Below are 20551 nucleotides of genomic sequence, written 5' to 3' on the forward strand. Positions count from 1 at the left end.
TGAAAAATTAAAGGATGCAACTTTGCCACTGTGATATTTAGTAAAGCAACACATGTAGATATGCTAAGAAGTTCTATTGATATTTAGTAAAGCAACACATGTAGATATGCTAAGAAGTTATATTGATATTTAGTAAAGCAACACATGTAGATATGCTAAGAAGTTATATTGATATTTAATAAAGCAACACATGTAGATATGCTAAGAAGTTCTATTGATATTTAGTAAAGCAACACATGTAGATATGCTAAGAAGTTCTATTGATATTTAGTAAAGCAACACATGTAGATATGCTAAGAAGTTCTATTGATATTTAGTAAAGCGACACATGTAGATATGCTAAGAAGTTCTATTGATATTTAGTAAAGCGACACATGTAGATATGCTAAGAAGTTCTATTGATATTTAGTAAAGCAACACATGTAGATATGCTAAGAAGTTCTATTGATATTTAGTAAAGCAACACATGTAGATATGCTAAGAAGTTCTATTGATATTTAGTAAAGCAACACATGTAGATATGCTAAGAAGTTCTATTGATATTTAGTAAAGCAACACATGTAGATATGCTAAGAAGTTCTATTGATATTTAGTAAAGCAACACATGTAGATATGCTAAGAAGTTATATTGATATTTAGTAAAGCAACACATGTAGATATGCTAAGAAGTTCTATTGATATTTAGTAAAGCAACACATGTAGATATGCTAAGAAGTTATATTGATATTTAGTAAAGCAACACATGTAGATATGCTAAGAAGTTCTATTGATATTTAGTAAAGCAACACATGTAGATATGCTAAGAAGTTATATTGATATTTAGTAAAGCAACACATGTAGATATGCTAAGAAGTTACACAGTATTTCAAGAAAAAACTGTATCTCAGCTTTGTCATATAGGTGAAAAAGCCCACTGCCTTTTTCCTCTCCCATTCTTGCTGTTGTTTTTTTTTTGTTCATTCTCCAAATATTGAAACTTTATTCTTAAATAATCTTTGGGTTTTTTTCCTCATAATATTATGACTTTATTTCCATAATATTACAACATTTTTCCCGACCACATTTTTCAAACATTACAACTTTATTTTGCTTTGTTTGTCTCTCATAATATTGCGACTTTAAAAAAATAAAAACAAATTTTGCCAAGTTTCAACTCTATGCTACTAAAATGACATGATTTTTCATTCCAATACAACTTTTTTCCTCTTAATATTTTGACTTTATTTTAATTAAATGAATGCTATTCTTACTACTATTTCAATTTTATACTTGTACATTTTCTTCTCATAATTGTGACTTTATTTCCCATAATATATTAACTTTCTTCTCATTACATTTTTGCTGTTGTTTTTTTTGACATTTTCCAAACTTTCTTCTTAAATAATCTTTGGGGTTTTTTTCTCGTGATATTATGACTTTATTCCCATTAAATTTTGACTCTATTCCAATAGTATAATCTTTTCTGCAACCCAATTTTCTAAAAATGATAACGTCGTTGTTTTGTTTGTTTTTCATAATATTGTGACTTAAAAATGTAAATAGATTTAAACTTTATGCTACAAAAATGAGGTTATTTTGCCTCTTAAAGGGATAGTTGGGATTGTTTGACATGAAGTTGGATGACATCCCCATCAGCAATGTAGTACATCAAGAGTGACTTACCACACCCCCACTTGGTCCTGTGAGTCCAGTTCTGGTTGGATTTTGTGACGAGGCCACTTATGCAAAGAGTTTGGCTTCTCTTCTATACATTCAAAAGAGTAATACACTCACATCGCAAAAATGCCTCCTCGGAAAAAATGCACAGGTGACAGTGCGCAGGGATACAGCGGGAGACAAATATAACGCAGAGAGATTTGTGAAGTCTGATTTTTTCCGAGGATGCATTTTTATGATGCTCTTTTGAACGCATATTGTTCTGGGAAGCCAAACTCTTTACTTAAATGACCCAGCAACTAAGCAGAACTAGGTTCCTCGTCACAGAAAACTGACCAGAGATGGACTCGCGGGACCACGTGGAGGGGTAAGTCACTGTTGATGCACTACACTGCTGATGGGGATGTCAAAAACTATCCAAACTATCCCTTTAATATTATGTCATTGTTCTTGGAAATTTGTACTTCTTTAATAAGAAATTTAATAAGAAAACTAGAAAAAAAAGAGCAAAAATTAAACAATTAGCAGTAATTTTACAAGACTAAAGTGGTAATATTATGAGGAAAAAGGTGTCATTTTAATGAGATTGAGATGAGATAATAAGATTGAAGAAAATAAAGGAAAAGGTTAATGTTATGAGAATATAGTCAAAATATTATGGGAATATATACAGTATTATATATATAAATACATATATATATATAAATACATATATATATATATATATATATATAAATACATATATATATATATATATATATATATATATATATATATATATAGTTTGTTTTTTAATATATATATGGAAAAAAGTGGTAGAAAAATAGTCACAATTTTACGAGAACAAAGTCAAAATATTATGGGAATATATTATACACACACAACACATATATATATATATATATATATATATATATATATATATATATATATATATAGTAGTATAGTATATAGTATAAATAGTATATATATATATATATAAATGGAAAAAAGTGGTAGTCTAATGAGAAAAATTGTACAATTTTTCTCATTTGTAAAAAATTGTAAATTTTACAATTGTAAAATTGTAAAATTCTGAAAAATAGTCACAATTTTACAAGAATGAACTCAAAATATTATGAAGAAAAATAATATCATTGTAGTAGCATAAAGCATTTTTTTAAGTCACAATATTATGAGCAACTAACAAAACAAAATAAAGTTGTCATTTTTGGAAAATTAGGTAGGGGAAAAAAATGTAATATTATGGGAATAAAGTAAAAAAATATGGTCAAATATTATGAAAATAAAATACTTGTTAGTAATAAAAGTTGTTAATAACAATATTACAAAGATTAGTTAAAAAGAAAGTTGAAATATTTGAAACATTAAAAAACATTTTTTTTTAAAAAAGCAAACAAAGAATACCAAAGATCATAATACCGAATACCGAAGTTGATACTAACAAGAGGCTTTTTCACCTCTATCACAAGTTTTATCTTGAAATATATACAGTGTCTTAGCACATCTACAAGTATGTGTGTTGCTTAACAAAGCATCAAAGTGGCCCTTGCATCCTTTCATTTTTCAGAACGTGGCCATCGCTGGAAGAGACACCCCTGCCCTAAGAGACATACCGTACAGTGTGAGTATTTCCTTCTGAGCAAAGCGGTTGGGCCTGATTTCTGCATTTGGATTAACCAGGGTCAGCCAAGGCTGGGTGGAGCAAACTTATGAGCAGGCTTTCTCACTGTAAGTGCTCCATGTGGTAAATGTGGTTTACATTATAATGGCAACTGGCAATAACCTCAGCTCCTAGTGTATCTGACGAGCATGTGTTAAATATCTCACTTTTTTGGAAGCCTTCTCTCCCCGAGCCAGACCTCATTGCTTAGTAATTCTTCCGTTTGCGTCGCCTGTAAACACTCAAGCTAACTCGCAAGGGTTAGGCTGGAGACAGTCACGCACTTGCAATGCACAGCTGAAAAGTGAAAGGGTGTATATCAGAGCTGTTCAACATTCAACAGAGTCAAACGAGAGCTAGCGCACATTCATGCAGTACTTCCTCCACTCTTCAGGGGGCAACTGTGAGGCGATGAATGGAAAAAGCAGTCGACGGCATAAAACAGGGGTGTCCAAAATGCGGCCTGGCCGCCATTTATGGCCCGCGGCTGTTTTTTTTAATGGTCAGCGATACATTCTAAAAATATAATTACACGGAAAAAAAAACAACTACAAAAAACAATAACAACAAAAAAATGGAAACATCTGCAATAATTTTACAAGAATAAAATGAAAATATTAAGAGAAAAGAAATGTTGCAAGTGAGTTTTGAAACTGAAAATATTTCAAGAAAAAAAAAGTTGCTAAGTTTTCAAGAATAAACTGTTAATATTATGAGCAAAAATACTTTCGCCATTTTAGTAGCAAAGAGTTAAAATATTAAAGAAGAATTGCGTTATTTTTTTAATTTTTAAAAGTTGTAATATTATGAGAAACAAACAAAACAAAATGAAGTTGCCATATTTGGAAAATTAAGATGGGGGGAAAAAGTTATGATATTATAGGAATAAAGTCCAAATATTATGGCAATAAAGTCATAATATTAGGAAAGGAAAATCGGTGAAGATTTAAGAAGAAAGTTGAAATACAGTCATGGAAAAAATTATGAGACCACCCTTGTGTCTTCAGTTTATTGATCCATTGTAATGCCTGGTACAACTAAAGGTACATTTGTTTGGATAAATATAATGATGATAACAAATATAGATCATAAGAGTTTAATTTAAGAGCTGATATCTAGCAACTTCCATGCTTTTCTTGATAATAACCAAAATCACATACAGTAAGTTCTTACATGAATAGCTATAGCATTGTACTGCCAAAAAATGTAACTCTTATGAGCTATTTTTGTTGTCATTGTTGTATTTGTCCAAACAAAGGTACCTTTAGTTGTGTCAGGCATTAAAATGAACAAGAAACTGAAGAAACAAGGGTGTTTTTTTCAATAATTGTATATGGAAAATCCAAAAAATAACAGCAAAAATGGGGAAAAAAGAGCAAAGAGTGAAGATGATACTAATAATATGCTTTATCATCTATATCACAAAGCTGTGATGCAGTTTTAAAAAAATACTATATACAGTATATAACTTCTAAGCATATCTACATGCGTTGCTTTACTAAATATCAATAGAACTTCTTAGCATATCTACATGTGTTGCTTTACTAAATATCAATAGAACTTCTTAGCATATCTACATGTGTTGTTTTACTAAATATCAATAGAACTTCTTAGCATATCTACATGTGTTGCTTTACTAAATATCAATAGAACTTCTTAGCATATCTACATGTGTTGCTTTACTAAATATCAATATAACTTCTTAGCATATCTACATGTGTTGCTTTAGTAAATATCAATAGAACTTCTTAGCATATCTACATGTGTTGCTTTACTAAATATCAATAGAACTTCTTAGCATATCTACATGTGTTGCTTTACTAAATATCAATAGAACTTCTTAGCATATCTACATGCGTTGCTTTACTAAATATCAATAGAACTTCTTAGCATATCTACATGTGTTGCTTTACTAAATATCAATATAACTTCTTAGCATATCTACATGTGTTGCTTTACTAAATATCAATAGAACTTCTTAGCATATCTACATGTGTTGCTTTACTAAATATCCTTTACTTTTCAGGAAGTGGCCCTTGCTGGAAAGAGTTTGGACATAGAGGACAAATGGCACGTGGTGCTATCAACTCAAAAGAGAAGAAATAAAAGTGGACACTGAAAATGTGACTTTTAACAGCGACAGAGCTGCAAACTATGAATTTATCAAAAGTGTAACGAAGGAAACACGGTTTCAAAGTACGAACTGTGAGCGAAGCTGGATTACTCGATCAATCGAAACAACACGCTTCGGATTAAGCGACTAAGAAAATAATCGTTAGCTGCAGCCCAAGTTACAGGTGATAAAATAAAGACTTCATCTTGAACGATCATAATGTTCCAATGATTTTTAGCCGTGAGTTTGATTGTAGCAGAAGTGGAATTAAATTTTGGTCCAGTCAGGCGTAGTAAAGAATGTCTCCTAATGGGTGCATTGGTTACACGAGCAGCCTCATGTATTATTGACCCGTGCGCTCACATCTCTACCCCAGTGGGTTCACTCTTAAGGGAGTGCTATGTAGCGTCGTTGTAGCAAAAAGCAGCTTTTAGTCAGCATATACGCACAGAACAACAACAGGCCATAAATTAGAGAGAGGAAGGAATATTGCCGACAGCCTCTTCGGTGCAGACATGCTTGGTCCTGCAACATACTCCTACATGTGACAGCAAGAATCGAGCAGAGTGGAACACACTCAATATATTTAGTGAACACAGTGACTAATACATCTGCTTTCCCAACACGTCACAACACGACTTTGATTTAGCATCAAAGATGGAAAATGCAAAGGCAAAACTTTGATAGATACTGGAACAAGGAGGAAGATACTTGTGAAAATCATTTTTTAAAAAAACAAAACACAATGGAAAAAACAGCGGGATATTACCGTATTTTCCAGACTATGAGTCACACTTTTTCATCGTGTGACTGGTCCTGCAACTTGTATATATTCAAAAAATATATACAGTATAACAGGTGTGTGTCCAAAGTGCGGCCAGGGGGCCATTTGCTGGCCAAGAACGTTTTGTTTTTGTTTTTTTAATTGCCACACAGCACATTCTAAGTATAATTTAACAAGAAAACTACGACAACAACAACAACAACAACAAAAGCACCAAAAATGGAAAAGTCAGCAGTAATTTTGCAAGAAAAAAGTCAAAACATTAAGTGAAAAAAAGTTGTAATCTCAAAAGAAAAAAGTCATAATTTTACAAGAATAACAAATATTATTGTTAAAATAATCTTGTAATATTATTATTGCAGGAAAAAACGTCATTTTAGTAGCATGAAGTTGATAAATTAAAAAAAATACATTTTAAAGTGGGAATATTATGAGTAACAAACAAAACAAATTAAATGCATAATTATTGGAAAATTGGGTTGGGGGGAAATTATAATAGTATGGGAATAAGGGCAAAATATTATGGGAATAAAGTCAGAATATTACGAGAAGAAAATTTACCAGAAGAAAGTTGAAATACTTGGAAATTACGTGGGAAAAAATAATTGTAATAATAAATAAAAATAACTGTAATTTAATGAAAATAAAGTCAACATTTTAAGAAGAAAACATTGTAGTCCGATGAGGAAAAAAGTCACAATTTTACGAGAATAAATTTATAACATTATGAGAAAAAATAATGCCATCGTAGTAGCACAGTGTGGAAATGTTAAAGGAAAAAAAACGTAATAAAGTCGAATTATTATGAGTAACAAACAAAACAAAAAAAAGTTGTAATTTCTGGAAAATCATGTTGGGGGAAATTGTTTATATTATAGGAAAAAAGCCAATGTGAGAGTGAATGGTTGTTTGTCGATATGTGCCCTGCGATTGGCTGGCGACCAGTCCAGGGTGTACCCCGCTTCTTGCCCAAAGTCAGCTGGGATAGGCTCCAGCATACCCCCGCAGCCCTAGTGAGGATAAGCGGCATAGAAGATGGATGGATGGATGCATGGGAATAAAGTCAAAACATTTCAAGAAGAAAATTTACAAGAAGAAAGTTAGAATGGTTGGAAAATTAAAAAAACAACAACAACAAAAATAGAAAAAAACAGCTGTAATTTTAAGAAAATAAAGTCAAAATTGTAAGACAAAAAAGTTGTATTCTAATGAGAAAAAAACATTGCAATTTTACGAGAATAAACTAATATTTTGAGGGAAAAGTATGTCATTTTAGTAGCATAGAGTTGAAATTTTAAAGAGAAATAATGTTTTCTTTGTCTAAGGTTGTAATGTAATGAAAACAAAATAACAAAATCAAGTTGCAATTTTTGTAAAATGTTTAATATTATGGGAATAAAGTCATAATATTCTAAAAAGAAGATTATTTAAGAGGAAAGTTGAAATATTTGGAAAATATTAAAAACCCAGCAAAAATGGAAGAAAAGAGCAAAGACTAGGAAATAATCTACAAAGTCAGAGAAATTTCAGTAACACAGCAGTAGACAAGCACAAGCCTGGCACAACACGACTATCCTAATGTGAGTATACCCCAAGATAGGGGTGTCCAAAGTGTGGCCTGGGGGCCATTTTCCAATTTTTTTTGTAATAAATGGGAGGAGGCACATAAAAATATAATTTAAAATATAAAAATATAATTTAACAAGAAAACTTAAAAATAAAAAAAGCAAAACTTGAAAAATTAGCAGTAATTTAACAAGAATAAAGTCAAAATATTAAGAGAAAACACATTGTAGTCTAAAGAGAAAAAGTAATTTTAAGAGAATGATGTGGTAATATTATGAGAGAAAAATAATGTGATTTTAATAGCATGAGGTTGAAAAAATAAAGAAAAAAGACATTATTTTCTTTAAAGTCATAACATTATGAGAAACAAATAGAACAACAAATACAGTTGCAATTTTTGGAAAATTAGGTTGGGGAAAAAGTTGTAAACTTAGGAGAATAAAGTCAAAATATTATGGGAATAAAAAGAAAGAAAGAAAGAAAATTTACAAGAAGAAAGTTGAAATAGTTGGGAAATTTAAAAAAAAAATGTGGAAATGTCAAAAACAGATGTCATTTTACAAAAAAGGTCAAATATAAATGGAAAAAAGTGGTAATGAGAAAAATAGTTGCAATTTTACGAGAATAAACTTGTAATATTATGAGAAAAAATTATGTCATCATAGTAGCACAGAGATGAAATAGTCAAGAAAAAAATATTTTTTTTAAGTCTCAATGTTACGAGTAACAAACAAAACAAAATAAAGTTGTACTTTTTGGGAAAATTAGGTTGGGGAAAAAAATTGAATATTATGGGAATAAAGTCAAAATATTATGGTCATAAGTCATAATATAAAAAATAAAATGTACAAAGATTAGTAAAAAGTATAAAATATTTGGAAAATTGAAAAAAAAACACACACACAACAACAACAGAAAAAAATGAAAAAAAAAGAACAGAAAAATCGATACCTATCAATAGAAGTTGATACTAATATAAGGCTTTTTCACCTAAATCACAAAGCTGAGATGCAGTTTTTTTTCTTGATATATAACTTTTAAGCATATTTTTACAAAATATCAAAGTGGCCCTTGTATCCTTTCATTTATTTATTTATTTTTTTGACCATTTTAAATTTTAAATCTTAATTCCTACTGACATCAAGCAAGGTCTCTCTAGGCTTTTGACGACTGTTTGCTGCTGCTGCCATTCAGGGATGTGGAATGAGATCGGGAGCTCGGTGAACTGGCTTAACAGTAACTTGCTTTTTCGATTCGCTCTTGCAAAACTCATCACTCCAGCAAATAGTGTCACTCAGCTGGTGCAGGGACGGTTGAGATTTGAAGCACGGCACATGGCAGACAGTTTGGACTATTGACTGAAATGACATAACTGTCTAGCAGGGGTTCAATAAAGAGTAGACACTAATTTAACATTTCCAAGTACAACTGATTTGTTTTTGACCCATCATTAAGGACACACCCACTAGCCATCACTCATTAGGGCTTTAGTAGGCACTCCAATCTATTCCTCAAGGCCCCTCATAGGGCAAAATACTTCAATTTCAAACACACACACAAAATCTTGCAAAAGAGTACGCCCCTCACATTTCAGCAGCCTTTGCAGCCTTACCAAGGGATAGTACTATACAAATGGAACTTGCATACTGTATATAACTATTCCCTATAAAATGTATTTTTTGTTAATATTTTTCGGTGTCTGGGACAGATTCAAAAAAATTGCCGTGGTTTGCATACATTTCGTCAGACCTTTCCGATGGTAAACTGACTTTCACTTGTACACCTTCAAGGTACTCAAAGTGCTTTGACGCGGTTACTACATTTACCTAATGATGACGCGGCATCAGGAGCGACTGTGGGGTTTCAGTATCTCGCCCAAGGATGCTTCAACATAGTCACAGGAGGATGGAGGATGGAACCAACAACAACCAAGCCATGCCGCCCCAATTTTGAAACAAATTAATGACAAAAACCGAGGTACCACTGTATGGCAGTACAGATTTACTGAAAACGAGTCAACACACAGCGATCACAGTCACGTGCGATGGTGGCAGGGTCGTGGTCTGGGGCTGCACAGGTGCTGCCGGCACAGGGGCGCTGCGGTTCATTGACGCACACATGAATTCCAACATGTGCTGTGACATTCTGAAGCACAGCATGATCCCCTTCCTTGTGAAACATGATAACAAACCCAAACTCACCTCTAAGATGACAAGTGCTGCTGACTACTCATAGCAAAGTTTCATGTCTACTTTTTGTGATGTATAAGATAGAAAAGAGTGAAGGTTATAGAGGCCTACGTACATTCCCTGTCCCAAAAGGTGTTTCTGACAAGATTGAAGCTCAGTTCCAAAAAAAAAGAGTCAGGAAAGTGCCAGAAAAATGCAGCTGCTGATACATACTGTAGTGTCACTGCTACAAGTGTGCTCAGCTGGTCTGAAGTGCACACGCACACACATACAGACACAGAGGGATGGTTCATGTTAGAGCGCACGACTGCTACAAGTGGATAACAATACACAAAGAGCAACCAGTGTGTGCCTGTGTAGAAATACACACATTGCTGGGACAACCAATCAGCAGAAAGCTGTGCTCGACTCCAAAAGCCAGCAGAGAAACTCCTAACCCGTGGACGCGAGAGTACAGCGGTACCTCCGTTTTCGGCGATTTGTTCCAAAAGCTCAGACGAAAACTGAATAGTACGAAAACCCAAGCAATTTTTCCCACAGGAAATAATGCAAATCCAAATCATTTGTTCCAGACACACAAAAATACTACCAAAAAGTCTATTTCATAGAGAATAATGATAGTTGTACATGCAGACAACATGACTGATGAATTGATGATTAATTGATTATCCGATTAGTCGACAACTATTTGGTGTTCGATTAATCGTTTTTTGATTGTAGAATCCTTTGATTTCAGCCTCTCAAATGTGAACATTTTTTTATTTCCTGTCATCCATGAACGCAGACCTATTATCTTTACAGTACATTTGCCGGTTAATGAACAATATGGTTGTGTTATTAATACCCTATGTGATTCCAACAGTGTTCTTAATGTATTTTTAATCACAAAACGTCCCTGATAACATCGTGCTAGCATGGAAACTGGAACCGGAAGTCAGGTCCGTCGCCCGTCTACAATGTCATCAGCAGTTGACTCTGCAGTTCTTTGCTAACTAATACCATTGCGGCACAAGTCCCTGCTTTTCTTATTGATCATGGCTGCAAAATAAGCCACAATGGCGCCAAAGAACGTTGCATTTTGATAAAGAAAGTGAGAAACACGATTGAATTGAAGAAATAACTCAATCTCTGCTTGCCTGATAGGTGTCTTTGTCAACAATCAAGCCTTCATTGAAGGTAAAAGTGGCGTTACATGTTCATTTATCCGTTTTATTCCTCATATGCATTTGAAATTGTTTTACGCATGTAAAACTAGAATTGTTCAATATTAGAAATGTGTTTTTGGGTGTCTGGATCGGATTAACTAAAACTGTTTCCATTTTTGTACAATTTGGTTTTAGACAGACACTTTGGAAGGGATTCGTCACAAAAACCGAGGTTCGGCTGTAAAATCTTGATAAAGAAGCATGGTGGTAGAGATACGATTGGCAGGAAACCACAGTCCTCGGCTGTTCTTGTAACAATCCCTCTATTGGTGTGGCATTTACATGTTTCACGGAGGAATTAATGACGAGCTGCGTGGACAGCGGTCGTGTCTGCAGTCACATTCTTGTCCCACTGTGCAAGCAAGGCAAACAGAGCCATACATTCACTTCTGCATACTTCTAACCCGTATGTTTATCAACCGCTGATAGCAAGACAAAGCAAAGAAACTTTTCCCCAACATGTATCAGCCGTGGTTGGGCATGAATAAATGATATCAAGGTGCGGTTGGATGTCTGGGATGTGACAGACTCAGGATTCCATTTCCTTTGACAGAAAGCCAACATGGTGTCTGTTTCAGCTACCTAGCAACTTCTCCAAGGAACGCCAGAGCACCAAGCACACTTGGACACAACAAAAAGGTCGACTCCTTTCACCCCCCCCATCCAGAAAAGTGATAATGAAGGATAAGGGAGGTACTCGTCCTGAAAATGACAATTGGAGGCATGAAATTCATCCCACCTACACCCCTTTTTCCTTCTGGGGAGGCATCATGTCCTCTCAGCATGTATCCTCGTGGAAAGTGAAGGCCTCATTGAGCATATGTGCAAAACATTTTGATTCAAAACTACACAATACATGTGGAAACACCAAAAAACTACGACTAAAAAATGTCTAAATATTGTGTCTTATTGCATTGCTTATTCAATCGATAAATATAAAATATCTATGCTCAGTTTCAGATTGGATAGCATAGGTTTTGCCTGTGTAGGCTGCCTTTAAAGGTGAAACCAGCATGAAAACCACAGAGCAGTCTATGGGTCCTAGTGCACTGCTTATTCAAGCAATCCAATAACACTGGATGTCTATGCTCAGTTTCACATTAGGTAGTGTAGGTTTGGCCTGTGTCGACTGCATTTAAAGGTGAAAACATGAAAACCGCAGAGCGATCTATGGATGCTATTGCATTGCTTATTCAATCAACACGTAACACTGAATGTCTACTCAGTTTCAGACTGAGTAACAGGGTTTGCCTGTGTAGGCTGCCTTTAGAGGTTAAAACAACATGAAAACCACAGAGCAGTTTATGGGTCCTATTGCACTGCTTATTCAATTAATACGTAACACTGAATGTCTTTTCATTTTCACATTAGGTAGCATAGATTTTGCCTGTGTAGACTGCATTTACAGGTGAAAACAACATGAAACCTACAGCCCTGCCTATGGGTACTTTTGCTTTGCTTATTCAGTCAATACATAACACTGAATGTCTACTCAGTTTCGAATTAGGTAGCATAGGTTTTGCCTGTGTAGACTGCATTTAGAGGTGAAAACAACATGAAACCTACAGAGCTGCCTATGGGTACTTTTGCTTTGCTTATTTAATCAATACATAACACTGAATGTCTACTCAGTTTCAGATTAGGTAGCATAGGTTTTGCCTGTGTGGACTGCATTTAGAGGTGAAAACAACATGAAACCTACAGAGCTGCCTATGGGTACTTTTGCTTTGCTTATTCAATCAATAGATAACACTGAACGTCTACTAATTTTCAGATTGGGTAGGATAGGTTTTGCCTGTGACTGCAGTTAGAGGTGAAAACCAGAACGCTGTTGATTGGTGGAAAACAAGCAACTGCGGATCTCAGAAACGAAAAATGGAAAATCAATGAGAAACTTTGCACAAACATTGGTTATAGCCAGTACAACCATTTGGAATGTGCCAAAAAGTACAAACAAAGTACATAGATGAGCCTAAAAAATTAATCAGCCCATACAACTTTTGTTTCAGAATTGTTTATGATTAGTTCTTCTTGGAGCCACACACTCTTGGGCTATCCACACGGAAACGTTTTCAGATCAAAACGGCAAAGTATTTTGTCGTTTCAGCCTTTCATCCACATGAAAACAGTGTTCTGGGTAACCTGAAGCGGTATTTTTTTAAACGGCTTCCGGAATGGGAAAATCTGAAAACACCAGCTTGTCGTTTCCATGTAGACAAGCAACATACTTCTTTCCGAAAACAATGACGTCACCGACCCGTCGCCATCAGGTGACCAGAAGTGAGCTTTGACGACAAGTCAACATAATACATAAATATTTTGACTGGCATGACTCACCCCAGTCGACATTCTCCTGATATTTTGGTGTATCAAACTCCAAAATGACTCGCAGAAGCAATTCCACTTTAGCATAAATCTAGACGAGCCTTGGAAAGTGGAAGACGACGGACTTATGTGCATGTGTTCTTTCCTCTTCTATAGTTTGGTGTGACACATGGTTCCGTCTTTGTGTCTGTTCACAGCGCCACACGTAGGTGTGCTTTGTGTATTACAACGTTTTTACCCAGTCATCCGTCCCGCCTGGATGCAAATATTCACTAATCCAATCCGACACAGTGTAGATGCAATTTTTTTCAACCCACCAAAAAAATAAATAAAAATCCCAAGAACTTTTCCGTTTGGACAGCGCCTCTATTGGAGACAGGCTGGAACAACACACTACACACACACACAAACTGGTGAATCCCCAGTAGGGCTTATTAAAAACACACTTAAGCTGTCTAAATTCTATATCATCAAGGGTAGAACACACTTCCAATACTCTTGTCAAACCTCAGACTTATTACAACAGTTGAAAAAAAACATATTGACCCACACATAGTGGCAATATACTGTATAGAACCTTTAGGGGTATACAATTATTGCAAGTAAGTATTGCATTCAAATAGGCAATACTGCATTTTTCAATGTAACAACAAACAAATCCTCAGTTCATTCGCGAACATTACTCATTCATTCATTCTCTCACCCACTCCTGAACGTGACTCCACACGAGTCAGCTGATCTGAGGTCAGCTGTGTGCGTGCACTTAAAGTGTGCTCGAGCTCGATTCGCGCTCTTGCATGGTTTGTGAGTTTCACTTTCATGCAGTCATAATTCCAAATGTGGATGACCACAGGAAGTAGCGGGTGAAGTCAAGAAGAGGAGGTGGGCAATTAAGGTGTTTACTTACAAGCAGCACGGAGGTCCTGACCACCTCCGAGACACTTTGCCGGAGCTCGGCGGCCGTCCCGGGCTTCCCAAGACCCCGAGTAAACTTCCTAGTCTCCGGCTGAGCAGGAGTGGACATCGCTGCGTCCCCCCCCCCAAAAAACACTTAAATATCCGCAAATTACACCATGAGAGTGTGGCGGGAAGTCATCGCCGGCTAATCCCGCCTGTCCGATCCCCTTCAGCGGGCAGCACTCGCTCCAAGCCGGATCATGTCGTGACGCAACATCGTCGCTTGTCAATCACACGTGTTTTATGTTGCGTTGGTGCATGTTAGTATGTCTCACTGAATCATTTTCATAAGACGGGGGTCCTCTCGTACCAAGTGTGTAATTGGCCGGCCCGCACCAGAAAGGAGGTGTCAAATCTAGTCTCTTAGGAAACTCCGCCCACTTTCCGAACAATGCCGACAACACCGGCTTCACAACCTGTCTGAACCTGCTCATTGTCGCCCCTACTGGACTGTATGAAGAACTACAGACCACAAAAAATTAGATCCTTTTGATTAAAAATATACTCCGTTATTTTTTTTTAATATGAAGAAATTTTGCATTATTATAGTTTATTTTCCAAAAACATTTGATATTTATTTTATTATTTTAAATATAATTATATTCATTTCAAAAAATATAATTTTGTTTGTATATTACATTTTGAATTTTCATTCGACATTTTAAATCTGACGATTTTAATCAATTTGTTTGATTTTTTTATATAATGAATGCACTATTTATGTATTATAGTTGTATTTTACAAAAAGTATTTTTAAACAAAAGAATATAGTCTCCTGAGTATTTCATTTTATTTATTAAAAAAAATAACAAGAGAAGAACATGCTCATGGATGCTGTATATTATTAGTTACTATTTTCAATAATTTGACTTCTTTGTACTATACTTTTAATTGAAATTTTAACAAGAATACGCCCCAGGAGTACTATATTTTATTTTATTTTTAAATAATTATCTTATTTGTATTCTGTTTTAATTTATTTTAAACATGAATGCAAATAGAAAAAATGTGCTTCGGGAGTGCTGTATTTTACTTTATTTGTTTTATGTTATATTTGCATTATTTGATTTTTATTTCACATCATGAAAATACACTTTGTGTGCTAACCAAAGGAAGCAATTTTTTTGTGTTCTTTTTTTTTCATCGCATCGTTGCTGTTAATTACTTTTGCAGCCCTGATCCTCTTGGAGAAAAGGCATTTTAGAAAGACAGAAAGAAAGAGAGCGAAATCATAATTAGTCCTTGTTTATTTTTTGAATGGTTCACTGCCGTTGAGACGATTCTGCAACCTCTTGCTGTCTAGTGCCACCTGCAGGCAACAGCTGGAAGAACACTAAAGCTGACTGACCTCCGCAGACAAAAAGACTCCACAAGTTGCAGTTTTGAGTATTTTTTAATGCATTTCCAAAGAACTCCCCAGCTGCCTGACAAAACATATTCCCCTCTAAGCAGAAGAGATGCTTTGCATTCCATAAATGTTATCAAATGTATATTTCCATTCATTTGCCGTTTTCAGGTGGTTCAAAGAAGGGTTAGAAATGGAACCAAAAGTTGGTATTTACTTTCAAACATCATCTTTAAAGCTTTTTTTTTTTGTTACATCGCTATGGTCGTGAACATCGTAATCATTTTTAAAAATGCAAAACGAGCAACAGCAAATAGAATTTCATGAAAATGGCGCTAGCATGTAATGACAGAAAAACCTAACAAATCACACTTTTTTTAAATATAAAAACACATGCCAGGCCAGGTGCACAGCATTGACTCTTAAAGGGTGGCCTGAATTGTATGGCGTTAACATTCTTCAATCCCAGAGTACAAAAAAAAAAAAAGAACTTACAAAATCCAGGTGCATATTGTTATGAAAATGTGAAACACATTAAAAAAAACAGCAAAGGGAACAACAACAGAGACGATATATCCATATATTTCTGCTGTAAAAACAAAAATAACAACTAGGAAGTGGCTGTGATTGTTAGAAAACGGTAGAAAAGGACATCCTTGAAAAAGCGCAGAGCTGTAAAAAGACCAGAAGAAGAAATGCAGTCTCTGATGCAGTCGAAACCAGCGGACGTGTCACCATTAGAACAGTAAAAAAGCACCAACGTGAGTGTGGACAAAAGAAAAAGAGTCCCAAAGTGGGGGCCGACTCAGTGGGCGTCCTTACAGTTTTGGACCCGACTGGAAGGGGCCGTAGCACTGCCTATCACCTCCATCCACCTGAGGCCCGGAAGAAAACAACACGTGTTTGTGTAAATAAAATGTATAGTGCAGAGCAGGGGTGGGCAAAAATTAGGCTACCCAGCATGCTTTGCGGCAGGAAGATAGTCCTGTTTTTGCTGTATGTATGCTTACCTTTCAAACGTGTATTCACTCTCCGACCGGAAGTAGTAGACATGGGATTTGAAATGCAGCTTGAAGACGTAGTCCTTGTGGATGTTCTCGGACTCGGCGGGAATGGTGACAGAGTAACCCAGCAGTGGAAGGCTGGCCAGAGGGTAATCATCCTGGGGGAAAAAGGCCACGACGACATGAAGCGCTACAACTACTACTAAAAGTCCGTTTCTTAACCTCTGCCATCTTAATCAGAAAAAACAGGCTTTGTCTTTTGTGCATTTGTCACATTTGATTGTGGTTTAGAAAATGTCAACAAGTAACACAGCTTGTACTTGTTGAGCTCGTCTCGTGTGTCGGCTTCAGTACAAAGGAGGGTTTGATGTTACTCATCACATGGATGGAGACTGTCTAAACTGTGTTTAGCTAAATACCTATGTTTTATCAGAATAAAAGCTGTTTGGAGCGAGCAGGAGGAGCGTGGCGGCGGTCATCACCTGGTGAGACTTGTAGAAAAACAGACTGAAGTTGGTGAAGACCACCCACAGCTTCTGCCAGCCGTTGCTGTTCTTGAACTTGCGCAGTAAGTTTCCCGACAGCTGGTTCTACAAAACACAACAAATGTCAAATACTAATCTGACGCCACAAACAACATACGGTAAATGTGCTTCGATTGCTGCTATCATTTCTCTTGGGTACCTTCTCTGTCTTTATTTTCTTTGCATTAAAGGGACTGGATGCAACGTGTTCCCCAGCTGCCTAGAGGGCGCCAACATTACAATGTGCTGAAAGCATTATATGCCGCCTCTTCCTGCTTTCAGTGCATAGAGTATGCTCGACGTAACACACGCACTCGCATTAGTTATGTTTGTTGTCAGCTAATGATAGCGATATGGCACAGTTTAACTCCTAATGTACGTGAACACCAGACAGCCGTGACCGACAGCCATGAACGCTTCTAATTCGGTTATTTTTATGCAGTCAAATTTGCAATTGTGAAAAATATTTTTTGTACAATCTGTTGTTTTAAACAACTATTGGTAACATAACATATTATAACATACTAGCATACAACATAACACAACATAAGAGCACATAACAGCATATAACACAACCTACTAGCACACAACATACAGCATACAACATACAAGTACATACCGCACTAGCACATAGAGCATAACACAACATACCAGCACATAACGGATTAGAACACAACACAACATACCAGCACATAAAACAGCATTACAGCACATACTAGCAGTTCACATAACATAACACAAAACAACATAGTAGCACAAAGCGCAACACAAGACAGCATACCAGCACATACTATGCTAGCCTGTGGTGGTGTTCTATATGTTCTATATTAACATAGCATAACATAACATACTAGCATATAACATGACATACTAGCCGGTGATGTTGTTATATTTTTGGTTGACAAAATGTAATGTTGAGCCAGTTGCATACAGTCCCTTTAAACAAACATAGAATAGAATGTAAATATTCGTGTCAGGAGGAATAAGCTTGACACTAAGAAAACATATGGTAGCAATTTAATCTCTGAACTGACTTGTTCTGTGTTGATGTGCTTCTCCAGCCTACCAAGCGCCACTTCATTAGGTACACCTGCACAATCAAATGCGAGCCAATACAAGAAGTCTATCAAAAATTATGCATGGTTTAGATCAGGGGTGCCCTTTAGGTCGATCGCGAAGATAGTTTGGGCCGATCGCGTAAACGTCACTTTGCAGATGTCATATGACGTCAGTCAGCTGACATTAAGCTCCCCTCCCGATTAGCGATTGACAAAGATGAAGAGGTGAACAGACATCGCAAGCTACACACAGAGATGCAACGTTCATCTTTATTATTCCGATTATGGATAAACTAACTCAGCAGTAAGATGCCCATGTCTATCACAAATAACTTATAGCGGCTAGTTATGGAGAAAAAAGGGAGTTGTTTGATGGCTTTGCTGCGCGTCTTGAACTCCACTATAGAAATGCGTGTTTTCTGCACTTCTGTTTCTTAAAGTATTATTTCATGGTGAATTGGAACATGTGGCCATTGCTGAAACCTTTTCAATATGTTGCCTTGACTTCGGTTGCATTGTCTTTTTCAAAATCATTTTAATTTCTTGTACATTTGTAATGTTTGATAGCAAATGCTAATGCACGCACTGTGTGCCTAATGGACACTGCGTCGCATACGGTATTACTGGTACTCAGTTTAATTATCTTTATTACCATATTGAACTGACTTGTGAATTACTGAACGATGTTAACTACTTTGATTACCTGTAAACCTTGAAACTGTGAATGTGAAATACTAATCATTATTATTTCATATAGTCGTTTACCGGTTAGATTTGATATGTATGTTGTATGCTTTATAGTCAGAGATTGTAACTTGTTACTTGCATGCTGAAGAAGTGCGTGCGCCTCTGATATTTATGTGCGATAAATCCGTGCATAAATACTCATATTTCTAAATATATATATTTTCAATGTTTATAGCGGGAGGTAGGTATTTGGGATGTGGTCATTTTAAAAGTAGCTCGCAAGTGTGAGCACCCCTGGTTTAGATTGACACCGTCATAGATGCATTCATGTAATAATCTTTATTATAGTTGTTTGCAGTGGGGCAGCCAGTGTCATGTAGTCTACGACTACTACTACTATTACTACTACTACAAAACAGACTATATTAACTTAGTAGACACATTTGTGGTGCAGCTCTTGCATTGGACACCATTCTATTGTGTAGGTGTACCTAATGTTGTGTCCAATGAACCCACAGGGTCCCCTGCTGTCTGCCTGGCTCCTTTACCTCTAGACTCCTGCGGGCTTCACTAAAGGAGAGGCTCTGCACACGGTACCAGCAGATAACACACAGGGGCACCGGTCCCGGGCCACTGCGCGGCCCCGCCTTATTCTCACTGACAGGACTAGGGCCTTCTAGCGCGGGGAAAACGCACAGAAGCGTGGAGGGGTGGGGAGGAAGAAGAAAAAGAAACAGACAGGGAAGGGAGGACAGAAAGACAGAGACTGAGTAGGTGAAGGACAGGCATGCAGTGCGGTGCGAGGGTCAACAGAAGCGCCAACAGCGTCCAGGCAAGGCTGTGAAGAGGACGTAGTTACAGCAACACAAAGGAAATTAAAGAAAGTGAGGATACTATTCCCACTGTACACCCCCACCCCCACCCCACACACAGTGAACCAACACGTAGCAAACACAGAAGGTTAGCGAGAGGGCGGGGCGGGGGTGCGGCTCAGAGCTTGACGTGTGTCCGGTACCTCCATAGCTACGTTAAAATCCACCATGGACACGCTGGTGTTCCTGTGCCAGCACACGTGCACCATGGTGTTACCACGCTGGGGGGCAGCCCTCTCCAGCGAGCTGCGGGACGCCACCATGTCATCCTCGGACTCCGCCTCCGTTACACACTCCCCGGGGAATTCTGGGAAAGTCAGGAGGTTGTTACTGTGAGACAACGAGGAGGCCGAGGGGAAGATTTGGGAAGGAGGAAGCTCGAGCAGACAATGGTTGGTTATTTTACAGTTTTCTTTGTGGCTGACGAAAGACGATGGATAAAAACCTGCTTTAATGGAGTACTTTTGGACTCTTGAAGGCCACGGTACGTTCTCACTGTCTGGTTTGTGTGTGCATCAGCAGCAAACATTAAAAAACCTGCATCGTTTATGTGGAATTGATTGATGATTCGTTCCAAAATGGAGTGCAATACTTGGCTGCCAC

At 36.6% G+C, this 20551-nt stretch overlaps 2 protein-coding genes across 3 annotated transcripts in view; both read right to left on the reverse strand.

The window, feature by feature from the left end:
* Positions 1-14793, reverse strand: part of zmp:0000001200 (dedicator of cytokinesis protein 9) — a 145450-nt gene extending 130657 nt beyond the window's left edge. For both annotated transcript variants that reach the window (XM_054788041.1, XM_054788039.1), the window contains exon 1: positions 14409-14793. In XM_054788041.1, coding sequence (XP_054644016.1) covers positions 14409-14525 — 117 coding nt within the window. In that variant the 5' untranslated portion in view covers positions 14526-14793. The remainder of the gene's footprint in view (positions 1-14408) is intronic.
* Positions 14794-15697: 904 nt separating this feature from the next.
* LOC129187464 (FERM, ARHGEF and pleckstrin domain-containing protein 1-like) overlaps positions 15698-20551 on the reverse strand; it is a 75422-nt gene continuing 70568 nt past the window's right edge. The window contains exons 24-27 of the mRNA XM_054786810.1: positions 20092-20255; positions 17290-17397; positions 16814-16965; positions 15698-16678 (exon numbers count right to left, since the gene is read on the reverse strand). Of these exons, the coding sequence (XP_054642785.1) occupies positions 16609-16678; positions 16814-16965; positions 17290-17397; positions 20092-20255 (494 nt within the window). The 3' untranslated portion in view covers positions 15698-16608. The remainder of the gene's footprint in view (positions 16679-16813; positions 16966-17289; positions 17398-20091; positions 20256-20551) is intronic.

This window comes from Dunckerocampus dactyliophorus, chromosome 9 (genome assembly GCF_027744805.1).
Source record: "Dunckerocampus dactyliophorus isolate RoL2022-P2 chromosome 9, RoL_Ddac_1.1, whole genome shotgun sequence".
NCBI lineage: Eukaryota > Metazoa > Chordata > Actinopteri > Syngnathiformes > Syngnathidae > Dunckerocampus > Dunckerocampus dactyliophorus.